General features: G+C 42.7%; 2 protein-coding genes across 7 annotated transcripts; one reads left to right on the forward strand and one right to left on the reverse strand.

Moving 5' to 3' along the window:
• Nucleotides 1-1,047: 1,047 nt before the first annotated feature.
• TM7SF3 (transmembrane 7 superfamily member 3) lies at nucleotides 1,048-19,208 on the reverse strand. Of its 5 annotated transcripts, XR_005840855.2 has the most exons (14): nucleotides 18,426-19,065; nucleotides 18,081-18,154; nucleotides 12,210-12,364; nucleotides 10,297-10,447; nucleotides 9,736-9,856; nucleotides 9,272-9,443; nucleotides 8,509-8,686; nucleotides 7,301-7,387; nucleotides 6,802-6,882; nucleotides 5,916-6,068; nucleotides 4,495-4,592; nucleotides 3,953-4,115; nucleotides 2,857-3,384; nucleotides 1,048-1,734 (listed from the first exon to the last, which is right to left on the reverse strand). XR_005840855.2 is itself a non-coding variant. In XM_015291404.4 (13 exons), the coding sequence occupies exons 1-13, from the start codon at nucleotides 19,191-19,193 to the stop codon at nucleotides 3,122-3,124; spliced, it is 1,920 nt and encodes a 639-aa protein (XP_015146890.3). In that variant the 5' UTR covers nucleotides 19,194-19,208; the 3' UTR covers nucleotides 1,048-3,121. The 5 variants fall into 5 exon arrangements, 3 of the variants coding, with proteins under 3 accessions (XP_015146890.3, XP_416441.2, XP_046756917.1); XR_005840854.2 differs by lacking the exon at nucleotides 18,426-19,065 and having other exon boundaries at nucleotides 2,441-3,384; nucleotides 18,081-18,218; XM_015291404.4 differs by having other exon boundaries at nucleotides 1,048-3,384; nucleotides 18,970-19,208.
• Nucleotides 19,161-26,788, forward strand: MED21 (mediator complex subunit 21). 2 transcript variants are annotated; one of them, XM_416442.8, is made up of 4 exons: nucleotides 19,161-19,233; nucleotides 19,504-19,618; nucleotides 21,080-21,180; nucleotides 25,935-26,788. In XM_416442.8, the coding sequence occupies exons 1-4, from the start codon at nucleotides 19,192-19,194 to the stop codon at nucleotides 26,109-26,111; spliced, it is 435 nt and encodes a 144-aa protein (XP_416442.2). In that variant the 5' UTR covers nucleotides 19,161-19,191; the 3' UTR covers nucleotides 26,112-26,788. The 2 variants fall into 2 exon arrangements, with proteins under 2 accessions (XP_416442.2, XP_040505973.1); XM_040650039.2 differs by lacking the exon at nucleotides 25,935-26,788 and adding an exon at nucleotides 24,285-25,193.

The raw sequence follows: 26,788 nt of genomic DNA on the forward strand, positions 1-26,788 counted from the left end.
TTTTAAGATAAGAAAGGAAGAGAAAAGGACAAAGGAAGCTTTGTCAAAGAAAAAGATCAGCATCCTTGTGTCTGGCTGTGCCACTGCTTGTTTCTTACCTGGAAAACTGAGGAGAGGAGGAAGAAAGTTTCTCCTTCAGCAGTTCTGTATGTGCTTTAGTCCTAGAAAAGCTGTAGGGGCAACAAGGACAAACATCATGATGTAATCATCACAGCACCGTTACAGGGCAGTGAGGACTGCAGAAATGCACCAAAGCAGTGACAGCAGGTGGGCTCTCTAAGGCAGAGAGAGGCAGATCATCATAATGCAGGAGGCTCCAGCTTACAATCAACACACCTGGTTTTATAAAGGTATCAGCATCCAGAACTTCCCAAGAAGCATTAAATAGCATCAGTTTAAGCTAGCACAACTGCAAGGTAAGTGCTTCCAGTGAGAGATGCTGCAGTGAGTAGTTCTCTGTTCTTGCATGGTACAGAAATGTATAGCAAGCTGGAACCCAGTCTCTCTTGCAGCTGCCACATATCATATGCAAGAGCCTTAAAAAAAAAAAAAATCACCCCCACTCTCCCCTCCAGCACTCCAGTGAATCAGTTACTATATTCTTACAACAGGCACCATTAAGCACTATGGCTTATGGAACACAAAAATAAGTCATGCACAGTCTTTAATTGACAAAAAAACACCATCTCCAGTTGAGGATCTCAGCAGAGTTCCAAACCAAGTTCTGCCCCAGCCTTCCTACAGGATCTGGTAGACTTGTTTCCAGTCAAGAGCTTGACACTCTGCCTTTTGTCCTTTAGAACTTTGTCCAATGAAGCTACAGATACCTCTTCAGGTCCTGCATTCACATGGAATGTGACTGGACTCAGCCTGGACCTCAGGGTCCCACTGTGACTGCAGTCAGTCCACATGACAGTTGGGCTTCTCCTACCACATCCTTTGAGGGCCTCACATTTCAGAACAACCAACCACTACAACTTGCTTCAGTATTTGAGATTGTAAAAGCGACATCAAATTCAGCATGAAGACATCCCTTCAATTACAATATTATTTCAAAAGACATCTTTATTATAAAAAGATATAGAAAATTAGAGTTCAACTTGTTTCTTTCAGAATGCTAGTTACAACAGTTAAAAAAAAAACAAGGTTAACATGTTTAAGAGCATTTGTATACCAAATAAGTGTTTGCTACTTAGTCAAATACACAAAGACAAGCTCAGTATCAGTGCAGTAAGGGCAGTCAGTAAACATCAGTCCATCAGAGACCAAGGAAAGAGCTCCTCATTTACCCCCATCTGCCACACAGAACAGCAGAGTGAAGCAAGACCCTAACTGTAGGATTTCAGCCTTGCTCAGCTGTTTGAGGTAAATGCACCAGCTCTAAGCAGTCATAGGATTTGTCTCAAAACGTCAGATCAGCTCAGTCAGCTCAGAGACTGTACCAGGCTACAAAGTTTCACTCCTTAAAAGCTGAGAAGTGGCTGTAAAATTGAGTTACCTGGAAGTAGTTGATTCCTTTCTCCTGCTAGGATGTTTCAGCTTTCAACTATGTTTTCAGAGTAGCATTGCCACTTTCCTTAGAGAGTTGCTTGACACACTTATTGCCAAGAATTTAAGGTAGTGGCTGAGAACTGAAGTTCTACCAGCAGGTTATTCACTAGCAGTGGCTCCATTCAAGTAGCAGAACAGCCATTCACCTCCAGACAGGAAGGACTAAGTACTCTGCTGCCCACACTAAAGATATAAAGATAGGAAGGAGAAATTAAAGTTTAAAAAAAAAAGTCAGAAAGAGCCACCGAAACCTGTATCAAGAATCAATGTAATGCTTTACTTTTGCTGCTATTTAATATAAGACAGACCACAATGTAAACACTGAGGATACAGACCAGGACTGGGCAGGGGGTGGTCTGTAGAATCCAAGGACAGCCTCGGGTCAGTACATTAATGTGAGCCAAACCCACAATGCTTCAGTCTGCATTTTGAAAATGGCTGCTTGTTTTATTTAAGGAAGTGAATAAAGCCACCAAGAAAAGATGCAATTTCCCACTAAACACAAGAGTGATCCTTTATCTGTTGTACACTGCATTCTACTTCGGGCAAATGCAATCAAAGCTGGTAAGGAACATATTGAGTCAGCAAGGATCTTGGTCAGTATTTTGCCCACAGTATGCTGTTCTCACCATTAGATGCAAAAATTAAAAGACCTATTGATTAAACAAGAAAAAAACCCCACCACAACGGTTAGTGTTTCAACTAATTCCAGGAAAGACTGACATTGGCTGTAAAGTGCTTATTCCAGTTACTCTCTTTGGCAGCACCTCATCAAAAAAGATGATGCCAGAGACAAAGCAAGTCACAGGCTATTCAGAAAGCAAACAAGGAGGCAAGCTGCTTGTGTTCTCTTAGCAGACATCTCTGTACAAAGACCAAATGGACCAACCTGCTACAGAACCAAGCAAAAGAAGGAGAAGGTCTTGTCTCAGATCAGCTCCACTTCCTGAGCCCCAGTGTGCTCACTTACAACAGTTAATTCAGTGCAGTTTAAATTCAAGTCACTTAATTTAGCTTGCAAGGTTCAGTAATACTTCTTGGATGCAACAGTGTCTGCAGTCACGCATTTTGTACCCATTAGATGATGATACTTCAGTTCCTGCTAGAACTCCTTCTGTGTATGACCCTTGTCTTTCTTCCCTTGCATGATGGCAGACTGCTCACCTCTGAGAGCAAGTCAGGTAATATTTTGGCAGCAACTTTCACACCGTGAGGGAAGAACCAGTGTTGTACAGGTTGCTTTCTAAGGGCTGTTTTATACTTCACATACCTGAACATCAAACTAGCTCACTACAAGACAAATACCTGTACTTGATCCTTAATATGAGATCTCTGCAGCCAGACATATGAATGTTACAGCAGTCTGAGTGGGCCATTGAGGAATGTCACAAAACAGCATGTAGTGGACAGGACAGATAATTTTTCCTTCAAGTTGAAAAAACAGCCTCCTCTTATTACACAAGACAAGTTGACAGTGGTAGAAGCCTGCACCACTGGCTGGTCTGCTGGTGATAACTTATCTTGTCATTTTTAGATTCTTCCTCTCCGTTCCCACCAGTTATTGAGCTGGTTACAGAAGCAGTGGAGTTCTTTCCCCAGCTGGCTGCTCTTTCTGAAAAAGCTCTTTAATCTGCAACAGCTTGCTGTGGATCCTCTCTCTTAGGGGAGGGATATGATGGCTGGGGTCTAAGACATTTGTGCTTCTGCGCTCCCTTTCCCGTTTCCAGGTGAGGTAAGGGTGTGGTGGGAAGGGTACTTCACTTCTCTCTCGGCGAAGCTGCATAGTGACTCCACTAAGGGCTAGCATTATCCACACTGCCAGGACAATGAAGTCTAAAAGAAAAAGAAAAAAGACACAGATTCCCATAAAACTTGAAAGGAAGTGTGAGGTTCCTGCATGCGTTTAAAACCAAGATGGATGGGGCTTTGGGCAATTTGGTCTACTCACAGCAGAGAGGTCACAGCTAGATGACATTTAAGGTCCCCCCCTCCAACCCAAACCATTCTATGATTCCCAAGCACAAACAGTGGCAAGTTTGGAAACAGGAAGGAATGACATATCTCTCCCCTCATGGAGAGAGAATAATCAAGCAAAGGCAAGAACTAGCACGTTCAGTCATTGTCTCTTAGACTGCCACTCTGCAAACATAGCTGTCCAAGCGTGAAAAGCACCTCGGGTAAGTGCTTTGTTATGCAACATCTGCTGGAAGGTTCATGTGAGAGTCAGCTCAGTGTTACTTTTGGAGGACTGAAATTCACCATTTGGGTGTTAAAATCTCACACCATACTTATGTTATCTTTTCACCCCCTCAACACTTACTGTTTACAAAGGAAATGGTGCATTTCTCAAGTAAATATTTCCAACTTTCTCTTTTAAAGGAAGCGTAAGAACAGCACTCACCATTTGTTTGAAAAGGCACATTGGTATAAGCTCTGCTGAAGTAATCATTGAGGATCCTTCTGAGCAAGTCTAAGGCAATGTAAGCAAGACTTGTGTAGACATAACATGCAATAGCCAGGACCACTGAGTAAGAGCCTACTATTCCACAGGCCAGTATGTTCAGCTGGAAGGGGAAAGAAAAACAACTTGAGGAAACTGACCAACACTGTACTCCCCCATCTCTTTAATGCAGCATTTTATCACTTCTACCAAAAGAATTTGGCTGCCCACAGCCCGTTATCCAGGCATCCTATTAAGACAGCATAGGTAGGCCAATAAAGAAGTGTTACTGGTTGTTGTATGCAAAGCTGCAAAAAGATCATCCCTTTGCTTATGGACCATTTAGTCCAAGTAGCAGTGAATAGGAACTCCTTAGAGCTGATCCCGTGCTGAGCTTCATGAAGCTGTGTTAGATTTTCTACACATCCCACAGGACTGCATTTTGGATAATGGTCTGAAACCCTCTTTCCCCTCCTCCCAGGGAGGAAGAAGAGATAACTTACAATTCTTGGACAGCCAACAAAAAGCACTGGAATCATCAAGGCCACAGAAGAAAAGGTCACCCAGAACACAACATCATCACGGAACACCCTGTAGTCTCCTGCAAAGACACCATAATTCCACAAGTAGCTTTCTAGCATTAGTAAAACAATCACTTTTTTTTTCCCCTAAGTAGTTGTAGTGGTAAGCTTTTCTCTAAAGATTCTGTACATTCAGAAATTTTAGAAATACCTGGAGCACAACATGGAAAAGGTTAGCTTTTGAGCTTAAATGCCAATTAAAGTGTACTGTTAATCAGAACAGAAGGATTGCTCCAGTTTATCACAGGTCCTAAAACTGGGAAGCAGGTCTTGATCATCAAGCAAGTTTTTTAGTGAAGTATACACTACTCATCTGATAAGAGTGAAAAGCAGAGCATCTCCATCTAATAAGAAGCCATTTTGTTGCCTATATAGTTTTATAGTTTATAAGCCTGCATCCACATAGGTTTTACTACAGGACTTGGTGCAAGTGCAACCACTGCAATATATGACAAGTAGCTCTTCTGGCTTTAGGAAGAATAATTAAGTTACTTGATTAAATGGTACTTTGCTCCCCCTGCTTTCAAAGGCCTGTCAACTAAACAGGGGACTAGCTGACTCTAATTCATTCACTATTTTACTCTAGTAAAGTGCAACCAGGGAATGCATTGATTATTACATAATCACAGACTGAGTAAAACAGACAATCTTTGAAAGGAAAAACTGCCCCACCAGGAGATGGAAATCCTTTAAGTAGGAAAGCCAGAAAGGAATGCATTTATGAGATTTAAAGGTACAGCAAAGAAAGCAGTGCAGATACCCTGATGTCCCTGAGGGATTTTAGCTCAGCAGCCTTTCTTGCCCATTGTTCCTCTTAAGGAAATAATTCTAAAATCACCTGTGATGTCAGTTCAGCTGCAAATACAAGTTTGACTCTTACAGTAAAGAGCTGCCACAGCATTGCACTGCAGTATGGTAAAAGGTAACAGCAAGAGCTGCTCTCAATCCACAGTGCCTTCATGCCTGAAGCCTCAGAGTCAGACCACAGATTTTCTACTGTAACTTGCTCTGGATCAGAGAACAAGACAGACAGCAAATGCCTGCCTGGAGCAGAGATAGTATTAGATTACTGAAATGCAAGCAGCTTTGGTAGGAAGAATAAGCAATTTCATTTTCCCCACCAGTGCTGATTCCCCAAGTGGCTTTAATTGCAGCACACCTGAAAGAAAACTTCAGGAACACATCTATAATACTTCCAAGACCAGAAAGGAAAAAAAAATAAAGAAAAATCACACTAAGATACACCAGATAGGGGCATTTGTTTTAGAGCCTTGGAGTCCCTGAAATATAAAAGGGAACTATCACTCAATAGCCACTTCACAGCAGAATATTTCAGTACATACCCAGTGGGGTAAAGAAGACCATTGATGAGAAGAGAAATCCCAGCACAAGTCCAATAATCAACATACAGAGTAGGACAGAGCCAAATCTCCACCAGCATGCAACCAGGAGAATCCCTCCAGTAATCCCAGCTACTGCTGTCAAAACAAGACGCACTGAAAAATAAAACAGGAAATTCTAAACTAAGAACTGTGGCAACATCCTGAAAAATTTCAGTTCTGGCAATAAGATATTCAACAGCTTTGCTTGCATGCTTGATCATTAGGTAATGAAAGCCTTCTGAAATCTTTCTGAAAAAAGCCTGTATCTGTGCTTCATGTATTTCACCAACTCCACTCAGTAATTTAGAGTATGCTACTGAAAGAGTGACAAAGGATTGTAATGAAGGTGTTGCTACTACATAGAAGAATATCTTGAGTTCTCAGAGAAGTTACGTTACAACAGATGTTGCATTTTCAGAATAAGAGGTAGGATGTAATAAAGAAACCAATTGTCGCCAGACCAGACAGGTTGCAACCGCTTATTCCATTTTACGTTTAGAATCTGCAATGATCTGAAACTGAAGTCTACCCATTACAGAAGAGGCAGGAAGGAAGCACATCGCAAATTCCAGACAGTTTCTAAATCTACACCTCCCTTGGATAGACATGCAAATTTGTCTTTCATAGTTGTAGCTATTAACTCCCACTTTACTGTTTGAGGTTGAAAACAATAACTACTCTGTTGTGTATTCAGCTGTTAGGGTAATCAGAGCTCAGGTCAAGTACTCACATACTATACTTATTTGTTTTTAATCTTTCCCAAGGCTAGCCAGCTGCAAGCACAACTTAAGAAATACATAGCAATAATGTTTTGGGAAGAGGACAGGATATCCTGACGTCTACTCACCATCGTAACCAAGGCCAGTTACCCTGGTGATGAATACAAAGAAGAAGAATCCTGTGAATATGAATCCCATGAAGAATAAGTCTAGAGATAAGAGAAAAGGGATTTAGTATGCTACCATATCACATGATACCAAATATACTTCAGTACATCTTCAGGTCCCTCTGTTTTACAACTAGGAAGGGAAATCTCAGCTCACTAGTTGTAAAGCATAAAGGAGACAGCCAACGCTTTGTTCTGGAAAGGGCACTTCCAGAGTACTTCAAAATAAGCTAAAAATTACACATTTATATTCATGCTCCCCAGCATGCACTCTGGTTCTGGGTTCCTGTTCTCGGAATACCAGAAACTTCTTGTTTTGAACTCAAGAGATCTGACCCTGTTAACGCAAAGCTGTGGATCTAACTGACATATAATCACTACAAGGTGAATCTTGCAAGTCACAGCAAGTTACACTTATGAAATTCTAACAACAGTTACAAGAAGAAAAACTACTCCATACCTGTTTTCCAGAATCTGTGTCCAAAAAAGCAAGTGAAGAGACCAAGAACAGCAAGAGCAGTGAAGAACATTTTGGTAGAGAGTTTGCCTACAGGGAGAAAGAAAGGGTTACTACAGCATTCTCTTCTAGTAGTCCCAACAGTGACACTAACAATGACAAGTTGTCAATCACTTAGTCTGTCAACAACATAACTACTGCCCCTTCAGACTCACAACAAGAACAGATCTGCAGCATCTGACCTAACAAATATCTTTAGAATCTGCAACAGAATATTTAAGTAGCTCTGGTCTAAGCTGCAGTCAAAAGCTTCCACTTACTCAAGAGACCGAAGTTTCTGTAACCATTAGTCAGGCAGTTGTAACTTGCTGTTTGCAGTACCACTATTACAGTGTTAGCTGAAAATTCTCTTCTCAGCTTTAAAGTAGTCAGTACTATAGCAGTTAGTCTTTATCTTTGCAGCCTTTATCTACAATAAATATACTTCTCATGCAACAGAAAGTACCATTACCATCCCAGTACAGCTCAACTCTGTCTCCTAGAAATAATTCTTACTGATATTTAAGCTACATTCCTCTAGTTTTCTGAATTAGAGGAAAGGTTTTTAAGCCCAGATGTCTCTTATGAGGTCATAAGACATCAAATTCGACAAGTCACCTGAGTAATAATTAAACAAATGAGGACAAATCTTGCTTTACGAACCATATTCTATCCATTATTCTTGTTCCTTCAGTTTGCTCTTCTTGCACTCAAATTCTGTAATTACATAACCTCATAGAAAGTAGTATGACTTTGTAATCAGATTTCTATTGCTGGCATTACATTCATGCTTGTTTTTAGGAGACTATCCCATTTCAAAATATTTGGAAGTTACTGATTGCTATTAGCACCAGAACAATTCAAGAATTAGAGCTGGACTCCAATCCGGACCGTGTTTTATCAGCTTAGTTTCACATACATCACCCACAAAGAAATTTAAAACTATGTATCTAGCTCAAATGGAAAAAGCTGGAGGGAGATCAATCACTAATAGCTCTCCATAGACTAATTCTTATAATTCTAGAATTTCTTCTCAATCAAGAAGTAGATTCAAAGTAACAAAAATAGATCAAGAGTGTATATCTGCACATGTTAAAAGCTCTCAAAAAAAAAACACCACTCAGCACATTGCAGCACAAGCTTGAATTGTGCTCCAACAAGTCCCAACTTACTAAGAGAAGAGCAGTTATCCACTAGGTCAGCAAAGCTACAGGCATATGTGTGCACAGGTATGTATGCAGCAGAAGTATTCCAAAGAGGATCCCATACTATGACATTGTAGATCACACCTTGGCCAGGGAGTGAGGAAAAGTATACATCTGTCTTATCATCACTTGTCACTGTAAGCATCTGGAACAGCAAAGAATATTTTTAATTGCAGAGGTCTTCTTGTCACTATTTCTAACACCATGGCAATGCACCCACACAGCTAATGCAATACACAGCAGCTCAAGGAAGACCAGCAAGAACTGAAATGTGAGATCTGCTATTCTGAACCCTCTCAGTATTAGTAACTGAAGTGTTAAAGGCTCACAGAACTGACTCCACTTCCCTCAATATAAAGCAGTGCTTTCTGACAGCACATTCGATTTTCCTACCCGTGTTTTGTTTCTCCCCATTTGAGAGCACAGTCCAATCTTTTCTATCAGTCTTCTAGCCCAAATCTGCCCTCTGAAGCAGTGTCTGCCATTCTACTCCCTAGCAAGGCCAGATGGGTCACGGCCACTGACATTCTCACCCTCTGTCCCTTCCAATCTCTTTGTTGGGAGTAGGTAAACACGTCAGGATTGTTTGCTTTACCATATCTGCTCTCTTCGTATCACTCCAAACCAGGGTCAGTTTCTAGTCCAGTTCAACTCAAGGAAGAGAACAGGGAAGGAAAAAAATTTCACACAGTACACTGTCAAATGCCTCAGACTGAGGCTTCACACTTACTTTAACACCATTAGCTTTAATGCTTTGCACCTCAGACATCTTCCGTATGTGGTTCATGAGCACCATCTCAGAAAGATTGTTCTCTGGTAAGAAGTACTGGTAGACATCATAGCGCAGCCGCCATCTGGAGTTCTGACCAGTCCCTGAATCACAGGACGGTGGGTTGGCCCCTCTGCAATTAAAAAGAGGTCAGCAACATGCTTGGCACAAAGCCCTCATACGCATAATCTCTCCCACAGGATGCAAATTCCAGTTCTTAAGGTACCTCTTCCCCCCTCTTTGTTTTCCTCACTTCTTAGACTACTAGTTGCAGCAAACAATATTTCTACCAGTAGTTAGATGTTCAACCTTTCCATTAAATCTTGTATCATCACCCTAGTCAAATACAGGGAAAAGGAAACACCAATGCAGCGTCTAGTCAGAACACTGAAGCCCCCATTCATTTTTATTTTTTAACTACACACCTCATATACCCCAAGTTCGCAGGGGCAAACTTGATGCGTACATCAACCAGTGTGTAGTCTAGATAAATGTTGGGATCCACTTCTAAGTCAAATTCTAGATTGCAGCCTCCAGGTATAGGATCTGGTAAACAAAACAAAAAAAAAATAGCTGTAGTAGTTCTTACTTCTTCCTTACACAATATGAAAACAGTTTAAGACTTCAGCAATGCATGCACTTGCAGGCATAGTCTGATGCTGAGTACCCAGAATTGTTAGGCTCTAGTCCTGCAGACAATACAAGTAATGTCACTGCAGTCACTAAAACAAATCCTAACACACATGCACAGCATTTTTCTACTCTGAGGCTGAAGTCGTGACAAGACCATACAATAGACTTATACACAAATCATAATTCAGTAACGAAAACAAGCTTAGGCAGCCCCAAAGGACTTGTGCCATTTCCACCATGTGCTTGTACCGTGCAACAACACCACCTCTGAAAAAAGCAACACTTCATTCCACAGTTTGCTAGTAGTAAGCAGAGCTGGTGCCCCTTAACCAAAAAAAAAAGGGGCAACGTACCTTTCTCCATATAGGGAATAGAGATAGCTGTGCTTAGCACCTGGTTAGCATCCAGAGATCGAAGGTACCACGTACACACGGTCTGTTGAGGTCGAAGGATGGAAATGAGTCCTCTGTCTACTCCAGTTCCTGAGCTGTTTGTAGATGGATTCTGGACAGAAACACATTATATAAACAAGCAATTAATCATGATCATGTTTTTACCACAGTTAGACATGCACGGGAGTCACATTCCTGTCACAGACCTGTAGGGCACACATTCAGTGGCAGTTGCCACAGATGAGGCATTCAGCTAGCTAGCAGTAGCTCAGAGCTGGATAAAAAAGAGTAGCCTTCAACACTACACATAGGCCAGTTCAGGCTCAAAAAAAAAAAGAAACCTGAAAGTCTGAGACTACTGAAGACGTAACATCAAAAGCAAATCACAGATTTCTAGCTAAGTCTACTGGTGTACAGATCTACAGATCTGTAGACTGTACAGATCTACTGGTGCACAGTAGCTAAGTCTACTGGTGTACAGATACAGAGTGATTAGTAAAGGTATAAAGGGATTAGAATATCTCTTACAAAAAGGTGTAAAGGAACTGATGAACATCCTGAGAACAAGAGTGCCAAAACACCTCACTATCTCCACCAAAATGGAGTCTACTTTATAACAGCTGGCTTTAACATGAACCATGCCAGACAACCACTGATCTAATCCCCAACATCACCACTCCTTCCCTCAAGGCTCTTGGTTCTGAAAGATCAGATAGCAACAACTGCATCGCTCATGGCTGAAACAAGCAAGATTTGACATGCAGTCAAATCATCTTCAGCACAGAAAATGCCTTTTGTCCAAGACCACAAGAGCTATCCAAGGCAACACACAACACCTGGCAGGCCTTAAGGTCTGGCTCAATTTCATGCCTTCAGAGGCAGGCCAGCCCTAAAAGCAGTACAACCATATTCATGTGGCACTACCCTTGGCCTGGTAAACCCCATGCATGCAAGTAGAGTCTGAACTGACACAGCAGAAAGCTCTATGGCTGGTAATCAATGACTGAAGAAACACTGCAGTAATGCCTCCATTCTGGAATCCTAGGTGCTTGAGCAGCACAAAGATGACTGAGCTGCGAGACTTGTGTTATAGGTTATTCACCACCTTCTAAGCTTCCCAGCATAGTCCTTGGCATACAGTATATTCTCACTTCAAATACACTGATGGAGTACAGGAACTGAATGGCTGCTGTCATGTTGCTACCTTCTACCTCCAGGTTAGTTTACATTCTGCTCAAATACCACTAATTGCCTCAGAGTACCATAAAAATTAGTATTTGAGATTACATCCCAGTAATGAAGGGACAAAAATGAAGCTAGTGTACAGCACTTCTAATGCCAGCTAGGTGTAGCAGCTTTCACTGGAGTACAGTGGAAGAATTTCTCCATATGCCACCAAAGAGGAATTAATTCTGGAGAGGCAGTTGGGATAATGAGACACCATACCTACAGTAGTTATACACAAACAATGTGAACTGTAAACAGCTAAACATCAGAAAGTGATCATGCTTAGCATAACAAGGCACCTGGCAACTGTCATGAATCTGTTTTTAATGAGACATTGATGGATGGCGGTCAGCAGCCATGTGTCAAAAGCACCACTCTCACCAAGAGTAAAGAACACTGAAAAAGTCTTCAAGCCAGTTCCAAAATTCCTTTCCTATTCAGTCCTCTAAAATAGCCATCATGACAGAAGAGCATGAGAAAGCATTATTCTAGTTTCAGAAATCCTAAAAGCACATTAACTGCATGGCTCTTATGTAGTACTTACGTAGCTTCAATTCCGTACCCCACATGTAGGATGGCCAACTCCTACTTTTCCTTTAGGGAAAGAAAAGTAGTACTTGAGAACAAAAATGATACTCTTCCCATACCTTATCAAAGGATATCACTACATCACTTTGCTGTGCGTGTACTTGAAAAATGATGACTGTCACATTGCTTGCAATGTTCCTGATGACTGCTTCCACTGGATTGGTCTGATTAAGCAGCACATTTCTGAATTTTCCCAAGGAGAGCTCAAGAAGACCTGCATTCCAAAAAAAGGAAAATCACTTGGTTTTTCATTCACATAGGAAGCAGTTATTAAGGTACTGGGAGCAGGGCTGGCCCAATATTTGTCCACTGGGAACACAGCAATACATTTTATGCTACTGTCACACAATAAGCTCAGGCTCCAGAGGCTGCTATACACAAAGCTATGCCTACAAGAAAAGACACAGCTGGGAAAACTACTGTGCAGCCTGGTTTTCACCTAAGCATATGGGACATCACAGAATCAGAGAATTGCAGGGGTTGGAAGGAACCTCAAGAGGTCGAATCCAAGCCCCCTGCTAAAGCAGGTACCCTACAATAGGTCACATAAGTAGGCATCCAGACGGGTCTTCAATGTCTCCCTAGGAGACTCCACAACCTCTGTGGATATGACTTCCTGCCAGGAACTCAGTCCACCTCCTGTACAGCTGAGCTCATCAGCAACAAACACCAGCTGCAGATGACCAACCAGTGCAACCAAGGGCAAGTGCCCTTCAGTAAATATGATACTGAGGACTACTTGTTTTTCTGCAGATAGAAGAGAGTAAGCTCATATTAGCCAGCCAACATGCACAAAACCTGCTAGACTTCTTGGGCAAACTTCCCAGTGATGGAAATTACATCAAGATCCACAACAGCAAACTTGCTGTTTACATACATATACTTAACCATTTTGATCATTTCACATGGAATTTGGTCACAGACTATTCTTAATTATTAGGACTGCTGTATCCTAATTTCTATATCTAGTTTCATCACCTTTTCCTAGACACAATCAATACTGCTTTTTCTGAGTATGAGCATAGCTCTATCATCTGCTGTCATTTCAATTTAAATCACATGACCCAGAGTATAAGATTCTGAGAATCAGCTTTGGCTTGTTGTTCAAGTCCTGCGAGAAAGCCTGGTTTCTCCCCATGCTGTGCTCTTGGGAAACACCGAATCTCAGGAGAGGGAAGAGAAGCGGATGTACAGAAGCCATGAGATTCTCTCTCTTGTAAAAAAAGTAGAGACTGTAGGCTTGTAGCTTGAACAATGCCTTTGAACATTGCACTGTGATGCTTCATAAGAATTCCCCTGCGTGGGCACAAACACAAATCCAGCTGACCTAAAACTTACCTAGCTTAAAAACAAATACACTACTTCTGCAAAGTTGCCTCTCCTAGTGGGAAGGTTGATACTGTCATGTTACTCTGTGCTTTTATTGGAGAACAATCATCCCATTCACATTCAACAGGTGAGGTGTTTCCCTTTCTAAAACAAGAGTATTCTCATTCTAAACTCCATCCGTAGAACTCTATACTCCTCTTAGTTCTTTCCTGTCATTCTTCATTATCCCCTCTTTGGCAGGTTTCTTGGTCTTCTGATAAGCAAAAAGAGGTGACCTACCCTCATGCACCTTCCATTCCCCTCACAGCTGAGGAAAAAGCAGGAAAAATAACTATTTTCATCTTACTAACTTCAGTCCTATGCTCACCCCAAAAGTTTGATGATTACCAATACCAGATCACCAACAAACCCCTTGCTGAAATACGGAGACCACAAATCATCCAGGAGAAAGACTGCTATGGCAATATGGGAAAAAAAAAAAACATTATGTTAAAGTTTAAGTATTTTGAGTGATTTTCAATTTCTGGGAGTCCCCTGAACAGCATTTATATACTTGTCCCTTCCACAAAATTTCTGTTCTCCTAAGACCTGAAGTTATACCAGAAATGCAACTACATATGAATGCTAGAGGAAAGTATTCTAAACTCAATGCTGACTTTCTATGCACTCAAACTTGCAGTGGCACTACAGAACAGAGGAAGATACCCCTGAACTTTAAAAGTGGCCTCCTGAACTGCAGGATGTTCACTCCACAATGTTACTTTAAGGAAAGAAAAACTGAAACCGTGTACATCTTCTCTATTCTCTACAATGAGGGGAAAAACAGCTTTGCTCTTTCTTGTTTCTCACCTCCGCTCTGTTCTTACACTGAGGCCTCCGCATATATAAGGTCAGATTTGTCAGCAAAGCACGAGCCACTACCTCAACAAGATCATGAGACTCTAAATGTCAGAGGCACTCTCTCAAATTTAATTAGTATGGTAAACTAAGACATGGTGTTCTACATTACATTACTGTTTGCATAACTGCTCCTAGACAGTGCATGTGACATATTTTAAGCCAAAGTCTGGACAGAAGAGTATAGATGCAAAGTTAAGAACAAGAATGGCTACATCCACGAGGCTAGTGTTTTTCAGATGGTTGTCTACAAGCTCCTTGAACTGTACTTTTAGTCAGGCTGGAAAGATTACTAAGGAGAGTCTGCAAGCACTGCAGAGCAGCAGAATGTTTTAAGACATTTGCTAGGAGAATAATTGCTACGTTGCCTAACTACAGTGCCTAAAACCTTCTTGCTTTCTCAATTTCCATTATTTGATGAAGACGTTGGTGGTGCTCCTAAGCAGACAGGAGCATGGCAAGCGAGACAGACCAATCTACTCACAATTCAGCAGGCCCATCACTATCATGTTTTCAGATAGTCATTAAATTGCCTGAACTCAGTGTAATTTGTAATGGAACTCAGTGTTGCCAAAGTATCTTGGCCACAGTACATAGGCTTCTTTTGGCAAGCTTGATCTCACATAGCACCAGTATGCCAAACAGAACTACCACAATCACTCTATCACAGAAGTGAAGTAGTTCACCCAACAAGACCCAAGTTTCCCAAAAAAACCCAGCTTCTTTCCCTCCCCTCCCTTGCTCTCCTTTTTTCAAACAGTGAAGATCAGAAAAGCCTGGTAAATACCAAGCTACATCCTCCTCTCTACAGGAGGAAGAAATCTCAAGGTACTGTATGTCAGAAGGGTTTTAGATAAGATACAAGAGAAGAATCCTCGATATTACAGACGTTGTCAAATGAAAACATATAGGAAGCCAGCGTTCTTGAAACTGAGAAAGAGCAAAGCAAAGTTGGAGTGCTTAGTGTACATTATTCAGTATACTAGTACCACCAGTACTAAGACAGGAGCAGAGATGGAAAAATCTGCTCTGTCATCCTACACTGCATTTCTTCTCCTACATAAAAAGCAAAGCCAGGAGAAACAGCAAAGGAACTCAGCCTCCCAGAGCTCTGTACAGACAGCAACTCCTTACTCCTAACTCTAAGAACTGAGGTACCCAGCTCTCAGAACCTTGGCATTTAATATCCTTCCCCTAAGATCTGCAGTCTCTCCAACAAGCAATAGCCAACTTAAATCATTTCCATTCTGCTGATTCAGAAGCAAGACCTCATTTCATTTGGTACTTTAGACACACTTCTGACCCCAACTGCCAGAGCTAAAGACACTTCATCCCCCATTGCCATAGCTAAAGACATAAGGTTCCTGGTGACACTATGATCCAATTCCCATTAAGAAACTAATTGTAGAAATCATTGCTGCATATACAGAAACAGTCTTTATACCTACATGGCTGTGGTCAATCAGTATACTTGTCTCTAGTAAGAGAAAATGAATTTCAGTGCCAACCAGCTTACAGATATACTAAGTTACCTTACATGAGTATTTAGAGGCAAGAAGAGCCCGTCAGTGCAGGAGGAACATCAACAGTAAGATGTAGGCATTTTGAGCAGAGAAAACTGAGCACATTTATCTTTATTAAACTATCATTACATCAGAAATTGAGGGCTATACATACATGGATGCACATCAGAATCCTCAGTCTTCCCACACGAGTACAACCTCAAATAAAGGCGCTCCCACCAAAAGAAACAAGGAGATTTATGAAAGTTCCTAAGCTTTAAACTCATGTGATTGAGATTCAGTGCACGGTTTGATGCTCAATGCAGACAGTACCACAGCTGCAGCATTCCCATCCCAGAACAGTATACTGTCCACCAAGTTCATTAGGTCTCCTACAGTCTGAAAAAGGACAGTGAAAAGTATTCGTGTCACCTGCTCACATTTACCAATCCACTGATTTACAGCCAAAATATGCAAACTCTGGCTTCAAGTACATTGCTGATACTGTTGATTAGGATATCACTTGCATCTTGTGGCAAGGCACAAGAAGGAGGTATTATTACTCAGATGTGCAAGTGAACAGCTGCCTAATACATTCAGAGATCACAGTAGCCTTGTGGGAACTTCAGTCTGTCTCTGCACAGACTAAACAGCTAGCACAAAATGAGTAGATCCAGATAAGCTGGAGGGGAGCAATCATTCAACTGCTTTGTATTTTGCATGATTTTAGCATAGCTGTATCTTAACTGAAGGATGGTCTTGATCCACCTAAAACTTTACCATAGGGCTCTGCCCAAACCTAATTACACCACAAATTCACTTGTTTTTGCATCACTGAAAAAACTGGTTTAGAATTAGCAAACTGCACTCCTATTTCAGGAAGGTGGAGCTCCTTGAGTATTTTAAACATAATGCATATTGCTTCTTAAGTATAAAAGCTAAGTTTAAAGAGCTACAGTCCATCAGAACCCCAGAAAAGCAGTACAGCCTATCGTGGACAGATCTGCACTTTAAAACTGCAGTGGGATCTTTCAGTACAAGGAGACAGCAGAAACCAGCCCTGCAAACCTGGACTGAATAGCCACAGGACAATTTTAAGTCAGTGAACCATTAAGTAGGTGTCCTCATTTAAAGGGCCTAATAATCAGCTAGGTCTTGGAACACAAATTACAAAGCTCATTAACTTTTCATGAGGAAAATGATGTTCTTCCCTTCCACTCTTAGTTCTGCAAGAAGATACAGCGACAGGCTCCTCCAAGACAAAGCAGCTGCTGTCTCACTTCAATTCTGTGTTTATATATACAGTTAAAAAAAAAACAAAAACCCACAACATCACTTTAAACCGAGTCTGGGAGACATATTGCTTGCCTGAGACTTCATCCTCAAACCCACTCAATGCTATCAAGCACCAAGCATAAGTTTTCTGTGCCTGCGCGAAGCAGGTTAAGATATAGGCAATATAGCACCTTAAGACACTTGAGACCGATTCCAAATAGTGTCCTGAAGCGCTGCAACACATCCCAAGGGCAGATATCTCCTTTTGGAGAATTAAGCTTCATTAGACGGTAGTTTAAAAGTTAAGAAAGCCTGAAAGAGGCTTATATCAGCACTACTATCAGAGGCTGTTTGCTTATCTCTGAGGAAGCTTCTCACGAGCAGGAAAAGCGTTAGCAAGTAAAGCATCTGTTAAGGCTTCACAAGATACAATCATTGCACGGCACCGAGCTCCGGAGGCCCACTTTAGTCCCAGGCATAAGGGAATTACAGAAAGAAGGCCCACGCTCAATGAAGTCAGATTACATCAGCACGGCCAATAACCCGTTTCAGAACCCGAGTTCCAAGCTCTCAGGTCTGCCCCTCGAGTCCTTGGCTTTAAAGGGAGGGTTTGTGGTCTGCGATCAGCGGAGTGCTGGAAAGCCAGGAGCTCTTGTAAGAGGCAGTTAACCCTCTTCCCTTTCTCATGTAAGTTCTTACACCCCCTTCTTGTGTTTCTACACCAAACCCATCAACCTGCATCACATTCCCGCAACAGCATGGTTGTAGTCCAGCAGAGCCACTCGGAGGGTAAAACAACAGCGCTTATAGCTACATAACAAGCTGCAAAGCCGGCCTTGAGCTAAGGAAACACTGAAGGGAGGCGGCGGGATACGGCCCTGCCCACACCGCGCCTTACGACCCGCAGCCCCCCGACACCGCACTCACCTGAGGCGCCACCACCGAGCAGCGCCCCGAGGAGCCCCAGGAGCAGCACGGCGCCGGGAGGGAACCGCATGGCGCTGCGGAGAGAAGGGAAAGCAGCTGAGAGAGGGCCGAGACGCAGAAGAGAAGCCGGGCGGGGCCTGCGAAGAGGAGTAACACCCTGAGGCCACGCAGGCCCCGCCCAGCCCAGCTGGTTCCCCCCGCCCCGCACCCACCCACCAAGAGGCTGGGGGTAACGGTGCTAGCCGCCCCCTCAGCGCCCTTCATCCGCCTCGGCAGGCTGCGGGGGCAGAGCTGGGGGAAGTCTCCAGGCTGAGCTGCGTGAGCATCGAGCTAATTTTCACGTACTTCTTTAATGGCGCCGCCGTTTTGTTCTCACGCGGGGAGCCCCGGGGGTGCCTCTGGCTGCCGAGGTGATTCACGGCCGTGTGACAGGAGGCGGGAGGCAAATCAAACGCCTCTCTTTGGAGCGGCGGTGGTGGCTGCTTTCCGCTTTCGGGGGCTGAAAGGCGGTCTTGTCGCTATTTCAGCCCCGTTCGTGAATTTGCGTCGTAACCTGGGCTTTAAAAAGCCTTTGCGCCGTCACCCGTTTTACTGGCTTTTTCTAGGCAGCTTGCTCTGATCGCGCTTCCAGATAAAACGTAGAAGGAAGCCGTCGGTCTGTTGCGAGAGCGCAGCGCTGAGCTCCGCTCAGGGCTGTAGACCCTTAAACGCGGCGTTGCTCAGATCCACTGTCACAGCCGACCCTCTCCCAGCGAGACCCCCTCGCCTTTCGTTCACAGCCCGGCCCTCAGCCAGCTTGTGGAAGTCCGAGCAAGGAAACGCATTTCTGAAAGAAATAAGTATTCCTATATCACGTGTTGCGGCACTTTCCTCCCATTTATCTCAGTACCTGTCCCGGCGTGTGGCGGTGCCCCGCCGGCCCCAGCACAGCTGCTCACGCACGCCGGTGGCTGCAAAGCAGGACGCGTCGCAGCGCACCTGCCCCGGGCTGTGCAGCCTCCTCCCGGCCGGCAGGGGGCGCGCGTGGCCCGGCCCACCGGAAGGAGGCCAACGCCCCGCCCCGCCTACCGGAAGGAGGCTGACGCCCTGCCCCGCCCCGCTCCTGTCAGCCATGGCGGACCGGCTCACGCAGCTACAGGATGCGGTGAACTCGGTGAGGCGGCCGCTATCTTTTTCCCCGGCAATCACCAGGGAGGGATCTTGGCCTGGGCTCGTTCTTTTCTTGCCCTTTCCCTGTGGGCTGAGTCACTTCCCCGCCAAGCCCAGCCCAGGGGCTATCCAGGATGCGATCCCGGCCAAGGGGCCTCGCCGCTGTTCGTAACTGGTTGTGGGGCTCTGCGCCCACCACTCGTGGGCGGGGGGACAAAATAAAGTAGAAATGGCTTTAGAGATTCGATAAACGACGTCTCGTTACACCCTACAGCTCGCTGACCAGTTCTGTAACGCCATCGGAGTGCTGCAGCAGTGCGGCCCCCCAGCTTCCTTCAGCAACATTCAGACAGCAATCAACAAAGACCAACCGGCTAATCCCACAGAAGGCAAGTCGCTCGGGTTCCCTTGTGGTGCACTGTCATTCAAATGTTGCATGTTATTTCATGCTAAGCAAGCAGTTCTGTCAGTAACTGTCAGTGAAGTCACAAATTGATGTCACGCTGCACTTGCTTGTGAGATTGTTACCTTGGCAACATCATTTTGAGTTGTAACTAAGCACTGAAATGTATTTCTTGTGATGGTTTATTTGCACAGATACAGTAGCCCCTTCAGATACAAATTTGTGTAAGAGGACTGCTGTGGTTGTTAGTGAGCTTCCCACTACTTTTTTTTATTTTTTGAATGTGAGCAAGTGTTTGTTCTATGAAATCATACATGAGTTTAAAGCTCTCCATCTTACTGATTTTTAAGTATGTTTCTTGGCATACATTGCTTTCTTATGTAATTAATTAAGGAATCTTCTGTCATTCCTAAAACTCTGAATGTAGTGAGTTCACTAAAATCATACAACCAACTTCGTAATGTTAATGAGACATCACGAAACAACCAGTTGGATGTCTTTGGATATTTAAATTATTAACAAGAAAGTCTTAAAACTCAGTGTGGAGAGTACTGATTTACACATCAGAGTATGTGTGAGGTGAGTGACACAGAGCAGGCTTTAAATGGGTATACTGGGATATTTGTTGTTCTTTGGATTGTTTTTTGTTTTTTGTTTTTTTGTTTATTAGTTTCATTTCAAGTCAAGTCTGTCTTTAAGAATGTCAATCTCATCCATAGATTTTTCTCATTAAAGAATATGTTTTCATTTGGTTCATGAAAGATTTGTGGAAGCAGTCAACAGAATAAAATGTGTAAGATCTTCAGTTATAAGTCTAAGAGAGCTATTTCAATATTTTAGTGGTGGAAACAAAATTGATTCAAATTGAATGATACAATTCCACATGGAAAATTTTTGTTTCTGGCTTCTAGAGCCAGATTGATAAAAATTGATGCAGTTCTTTCAGTGATCTGGTAGCTAAACTAAGATTTACAAACTTTCACTGTTTTTCCATGTCTCAGTGACAACTTAACTTTTGCTGTGGGTGAATAGTTATCCTTCTTTAAAACAAACCAACCTTACGTTCTTTCATTCGGTAATGGCCTATTACTTAATTTAAATAATCTGCCTATGTGAGTTACAGTCTTTACCTAATTTCTGGTGTTAATTATATGTCCAGTGGCAGGTCTCATACTAGCATACTGAATACTCTTAGTAATTTCTTAACAGGCTAACCATGATGGAGTTCTGAGTTATCCTGTTTAATCTGGGATTGGAATCTACCATCATCTTCTAATAGGGTCCCTTCCTTGTCAGTTGTAATACTGTTGTTACCTTCATGTAGGAGAAATTGTAGTATATGTATACTTGAGGTCTTCAGAATTTTCCATGCCATATATGCAGAATTGTGCTTATTTCTAACAATGCATTGAGTAAGCTGACTTTTTTTTTTATTATTCTTTCAAAGAATATGCCCAACTGTTTGCAGCATTGATTGCACGAACTGCAAAAGATATTGATGTTCTAATAGATTCCCTGCCTAGTGAAGAATCAACAGCAGCTTTGCAGGTAAGAGTGCTCTTAATTAAAACACCAGAGCATATTTTAGGTAGACAGACTTCCTTTTTCTTTTTTCTTTTTCTTTTTTTCAAATACTCAGCCATCTAATCATAAAAATGGTTATAATGTAAGCCTGAATTTTTCATGCAAGTACTTGATAGGCTTATTGGAAAACCAGCAAGTTGCATCTATTTCTGAGATTATACGCAGTGAGCATAGTTTAAACTTGTTTTGTTTTTTGTTTTTTTTGTGTGTGTGTGTGTTTTTTTTTTTTTTTGCTAGAATGTTAAAAAAAAAAAAAAAACAGAAGAAAAAACAACAGTAGCAATACAAAAATTCATTATAACATCAATCCCAGAATATATTACAGCTGCCTATGGTTTTTAAGCTATTCTAATGCTGATGCAACAGTCCTGATGCATTGTAGCTTTTTGTTATCTAATTTGTTTCTCTTTGCTAATCTTTCATTCTTTCATATTCTCTTGCTCGTTAGAGCTGTGTTTCATTTTGTAGCTGCAGAGCCAATGCTTTATTGAAGCCTTTGGTTCTAAAATGTTACCGTTTATTACAAGCTTTGCAGTGTATCTTAAATTTTCCATCTCTGTCACAAAATAGTTTCTTGACTTTTCAGCAACAGAATGTTTTTCTTTGGACCAGCCAGCCAATCTTCGTGTTTTTATTTCTTGCTCCTTTCCTTAGACCAGAGATGCTCTAGGAAGTGCTCGATAACAGAAGGCAGCTACTGGCCAAGGCAGTTAGTAGCAGATGTATGTCTACTGGAAAGGTAGCATGGCAAGCCGTAGGCAATCCAGGAGGCTCCTGGAATGAATGCTCTGAGGATAACTTCTTGAGCCTAGTAATTGACAGCTTCACCGGGGAGATGCAATACTGGACCAATGCACTCACCAGTGCAGGTGAACTGGTTGGTTATATCAGGATTAGAGGCTGCCTGGGCTACAGTGACCATGCAGTGGTGAAGTTCCCTCTCCTGAGGGATATTGTACAAAGAGTAAAGTCAGGATGCTAAATTTGAGGAAAATTAGCTTTCAGCTCTTTAGGGAATCTGTCAACAAAACCCCCTAGGACAAGGAGCGGTGCAGCACCGGCAGACCTTTAAGAGCTGTCCATCCCCAGGTGCTGGAAGTCTGAAAGGGAAAACAAGAGACCAGCATGGCTTGACCAGGACTTGCTGGTCAAACTGGAGAGCAAGAAAAAATACACAAGCAGTGGAAGCAGAGACAGTTACCCTGGGAGAAGTATGGCCTGCTGCTGGGCTATGTAGGGATGGGATCAGGAAGACCAAGGCCCAACTGGAACTGAACTTAGCAAGGGATGTAAAGAACAAGAAAGAGTCCTACAAGTACATCAATCAGAAAAGGAACATCCAAGAAGGTGTTCCCCCAGATGGTGAGCAGTACAGGCAGACTGGTAACAATGGACTAAGAGAATGCTGAGGTATTCAACAACTTTTTTGCCTCAGTCTTCACTGGCAGCTGCTCTTCATGCACCCCTCGAGCTAATGAGTTTGGGAGACTGGGGGAGCAGTGCCCCTCCCGCTATAAGGCAAGGTCATGTTTGTGACCATGAGAGGAACCTGAACATCCTTGAGTCTATAAATCCTGATGGGATGCATCCCAGAGTCCTGAGGGAATTGTCTGATATAGTCACCAAGACACTCTTGATGGTATTTAAAAAGTAATGGCAATCAGATGAAGTCCCTAGTGACTGGAAAAAAGGCAACATCACTCCCACTTTAAAGAAGGGGATGACCCAGGGAATTACCAACCTGTCAGCCTCACCTCTGTTCTGAGGAAAATCGTGAAGCAGGTCCTCCTGGAAACTAAGGCACATGGAAGAGATTGAGGTGATATGAGATAACTAGCATGGCTTCACTGAGGGCAGGTCCTGCCTGACCAACCTAGTGGCTTTTTGTGATGGTGTCACTGTGTCAGTGAACAGAAGAAGAGCCATTGATGCCATCTGTCTGGACTTCAGTAAAGCCTTTGACACAGTCCCCCGTAATATCATTCTCCCCAGATTGGGAGGATATGGATATGATGGGAGGACTGTTCAGTGGATAAGGAAGTAGTTGCAAGATAATATCCAGAGAATGGTGGTCAATGGTTCAGTGTCCAGAGTGACAAGTAGTGTCCCTCAGGGACTGGTGCTGTTTAATATCTTCATCAGTGGCATCAACGGTGAGATTGAGTGCACCCCGCAGCAAGTTTGCAGATGACACCAAACTGTGTGGTGTGATCAACACATCTGAGGGACAGGATGCTATTGAGAGACCTATTAGACAGGCTTGAGCTGTGGGCCCAGGTGAACATCATGAGGTTCAACAAATCCAAGTAGAAGGTCTTACGCCAGGGTCCCACAAACCCCTACTATCAATACAAGCTGGGTACAGAGGGAGAGAGCACTGCCCTGCCAACAAGAACATGGACCTACTGGTGGATAGCAAGCAGGACATGAGCCAGCAATGTGCCGTCGCAGCCCAGAAAGCCAATCACATCCCGGGCTGCATCAAAAGAAGCATGGCCAGCAGGGCAAGGGAGGTGATCCTGCCCCTCTACGCTGTGCTGGTGAGACCTCACCTGGAGCACTTTGTCCAGATGTGGAGTCCTCAGTACAGGAGAGACACGGACGTGTTGGAGCGTGTCCAGAGGAGGGCCACAAAAATGATGCAAGGGATGGAATACCTCTCCTGTGAGGACAGGCTGAGAGACCTGGGACTCTTCAGCCTGAAGAAGAGAAGACACAGAGGAGACCTGCAAGTGGTCTTACATTATCTAAAGGGGGGCTCCGAGAAAAAAGGGGACAGACTCTTTAGCAGGGTCTGTTATGATAGGAAAAGGGGAAATGTTTTCAAACCGAAAGAGGGAAGGTTTAAATTGGATGTAAGGAAGAAATTTTTTATAAGTGTGATGTGGCACTGGAACAGGTTGCCCAGAGAGGTGGTAGATGCCCTGGAGGCATTCAAGGTCAGGCTGGATAGGGCTCTGAGCAACCTGATGGAGCTGTGGATATCCCTGTTCATTGCTGAGGAGTTGGATTAGGTGACCCTTAAGGGTCCCTTCCTACTCAAACAATTCTGATTCCCTGCCTTACAGGACCTGAACTGCTGCACACAGCTTCTGACCCCTTTTGCAACACTCAGGTATCTGTTTCTCACTTTCAAAAAAATACTTCTGACCCCCAATTCCAAGAATGCTGCTGGCTTATTGTTCTGTTCTTTGTAAAGATCTTGTCTAGTAAACAGGATCTTCTTCATGGACTCTAGCTTCTGCATTTACATCGACTATTTTCTTTTTAGAATGCAACAAGGATGCAAATAACTCTGTTTTTTTTGAGAAACCTGGAGTTGCTTTAAGATCTCCTGAAGGTTTAACACCAGGGTTGACCATCTGTAGCTATTTGAAGGCATTTCACAAAAGACAATAAATGTGCCCATTGGACCAAATAACTTGACAGCAACATTGTATTTTGATTTTAAACAGAGGAGAGGAGGAAAATGTGGAAACGTTGTTAGTAACAATAATCGCTGAGTATACTAACTGGGAATGTAAACACCAGCTAATTCTGTGTCAGTATCTGTACTTAATAGTCAAAGACCTCTCTCCTGCTGTAACCAAGTAGTATGCTTGTTTCATGACTGAGCTGCGTTTGATTGTAGTGACAGCTGATGCAAAGAAGCCAGAGTAGAGAGCCCAGCAGGGGTGTGCTTTCCTCAGAATTGATATTCTAGCAACTTCTTGATTCTTAATGCAGAATTTGGTTTCAGGAGAATTTCTGATCTTTTTGGTTTTGAGATAAGTTAGCGTGATTCTCTCTCTTACTGATTCTAGTTTGGATTTATTTATTTTTTTTCTGTTGTTTAAACTAGGGTGCTATTAAAGATAAATATTCTGACATTCTTTAAAACCAGTTTCAATGGTTATTGAAATACTCTAAAGCAGGCATGTCTAGCCTGCAGGCCACATGCATCCCAGCATGGCTTGCAATGTGGCCACCCCCTGCCCTGCACCACTGTGGCATTGGCTCTTCCCTGCCAAGCAGTCCGGCCCAGCCCTGAGTGTACAACCATCACTCAGCAAAAACCAAACATCGGTTCACCATCAGACTTCTCTGGGCTGAAACCAGGACATGTTTGTAGAACTTAGCTTAGTTTGAGCATGACTTCTTAAGAACTATTTGCCCAGGTCTTAAGAACTTGGGTAATAGTTTTAAAAAGTATCGGAAGCTGTTTTATTTTCTCTCATTTGTAATTGAGTTGGAATAAGTTTGAGTAGTTTTAAATTTGGTAGATGTTTTATTTCACCAACTTTGTCTAACGGAAAAACATTTTGGTTCAGGAATAAATTATGGAAAAGAAATATGGCTAAATAATATTTTCATGTGAAATATGCTATTTAATGGGAAGGTCTGAATAAACTATCCTGACATCTTATAGGGACCTTTCAGTAACTGTGTGGGGAAGGGGATAAATACTCACTTCTTCTCAGGAAACCTGTACTGTGCTAAAAGATAAAATGGGAAGAAAGTTAATATCTCTACATAGTGGGGGTTTTGTTTACTCCATGTGGATATGCACCATGTTTAAGACTGTAATGAGTTGCTCAGAAATTACAAGTATGGAATTCAGGGCTAAAGAGAATCTTTGCTTTCTAGGGACCATTAACTGTTAGATCACCTCCAGTCAGTAACAGTCAAGTTTGGGTTATATCTGAAGATCCTTACTTTTCCCCCATTTTATTTTAAAGGCTGCCAGTCTGTATCGGTTAGAAGAAGAGAATCACGAAGCAGCTGCCCGTCTGGAAGAGGTAGTTTATCGTGGGGATATGCTGCTGGAAAAGATACAGAGCGCCCTGGCGGATATTGCCCAGTCGCAACTGAAGACTCGAAGTGGCGCACACAGCCAGCCCCTGCCGGACTCGTAGCACCAGGGGGCAGCACACCTCTGCAAAACTCAACTGTGGCGAGTGATGTGGTGTGAAACTCAGCTCTGTGCCTACCGGGAACTACAGCAGCCAGCCCTGCTCCCGTGGGGCTTCCAGGTGCCCTGATCGTCGGTAACAATAGCTTTTATCAAAGCTCAAATTACGGGCTTTGTATGAGAAACACTTACATTGTAGAATCAGTGGTTTTGTTCTCAAATTATACATCTAAATGTATAATTCTTTGACTTAAAATATTAATTTCTTAAGGTTTTTTTCATAGATACGCTTGACTTCAGTCTTATCTTTTTTGTATACAGGCCTTAGTGTCTAAAGGAAACAAAAGTACCTTAAGAATATCCATGTAATTTACTCATCTGTCTTCAATCTTGTATGTTCTTGGTGTATTTATATATTTTTTTTTGTAAAACTCAAAACACAGACACACTGTTTAATTTGCCAGAGTTCCATGGAGACACTGCTAGACAATGATGTGAATACAGTGGTGGCCATCTGTTCTAATTAACGGAAATGGTAATTAAACATTAGTATTGCTACTTAGCTTATCTTTTACAGAGCAAGTAAAGGGGTAAGTAAACTTTGAAGTTTGCAGGGTAAGTGTTCTTGCTATTGGCGTCTCATTTAAAACTAAATAAATCTGCAAATATCTGGTGTTGGCA

Source organism: Gallus gallus, chromosome 1 (genome assembly GCF_016699485.2).
Source record: "Gallus gallus isolate bGalGal1 chromosome 1, bGalGal1.mat.broiler.GRCg7b, whole genome shotgun sequence".
Taxonomy (NCBI): Eukaryota; Metazoa; Chordata; class Aves; order Galliformes; family Phasianidae; genus Gallus; species Gallus gallus.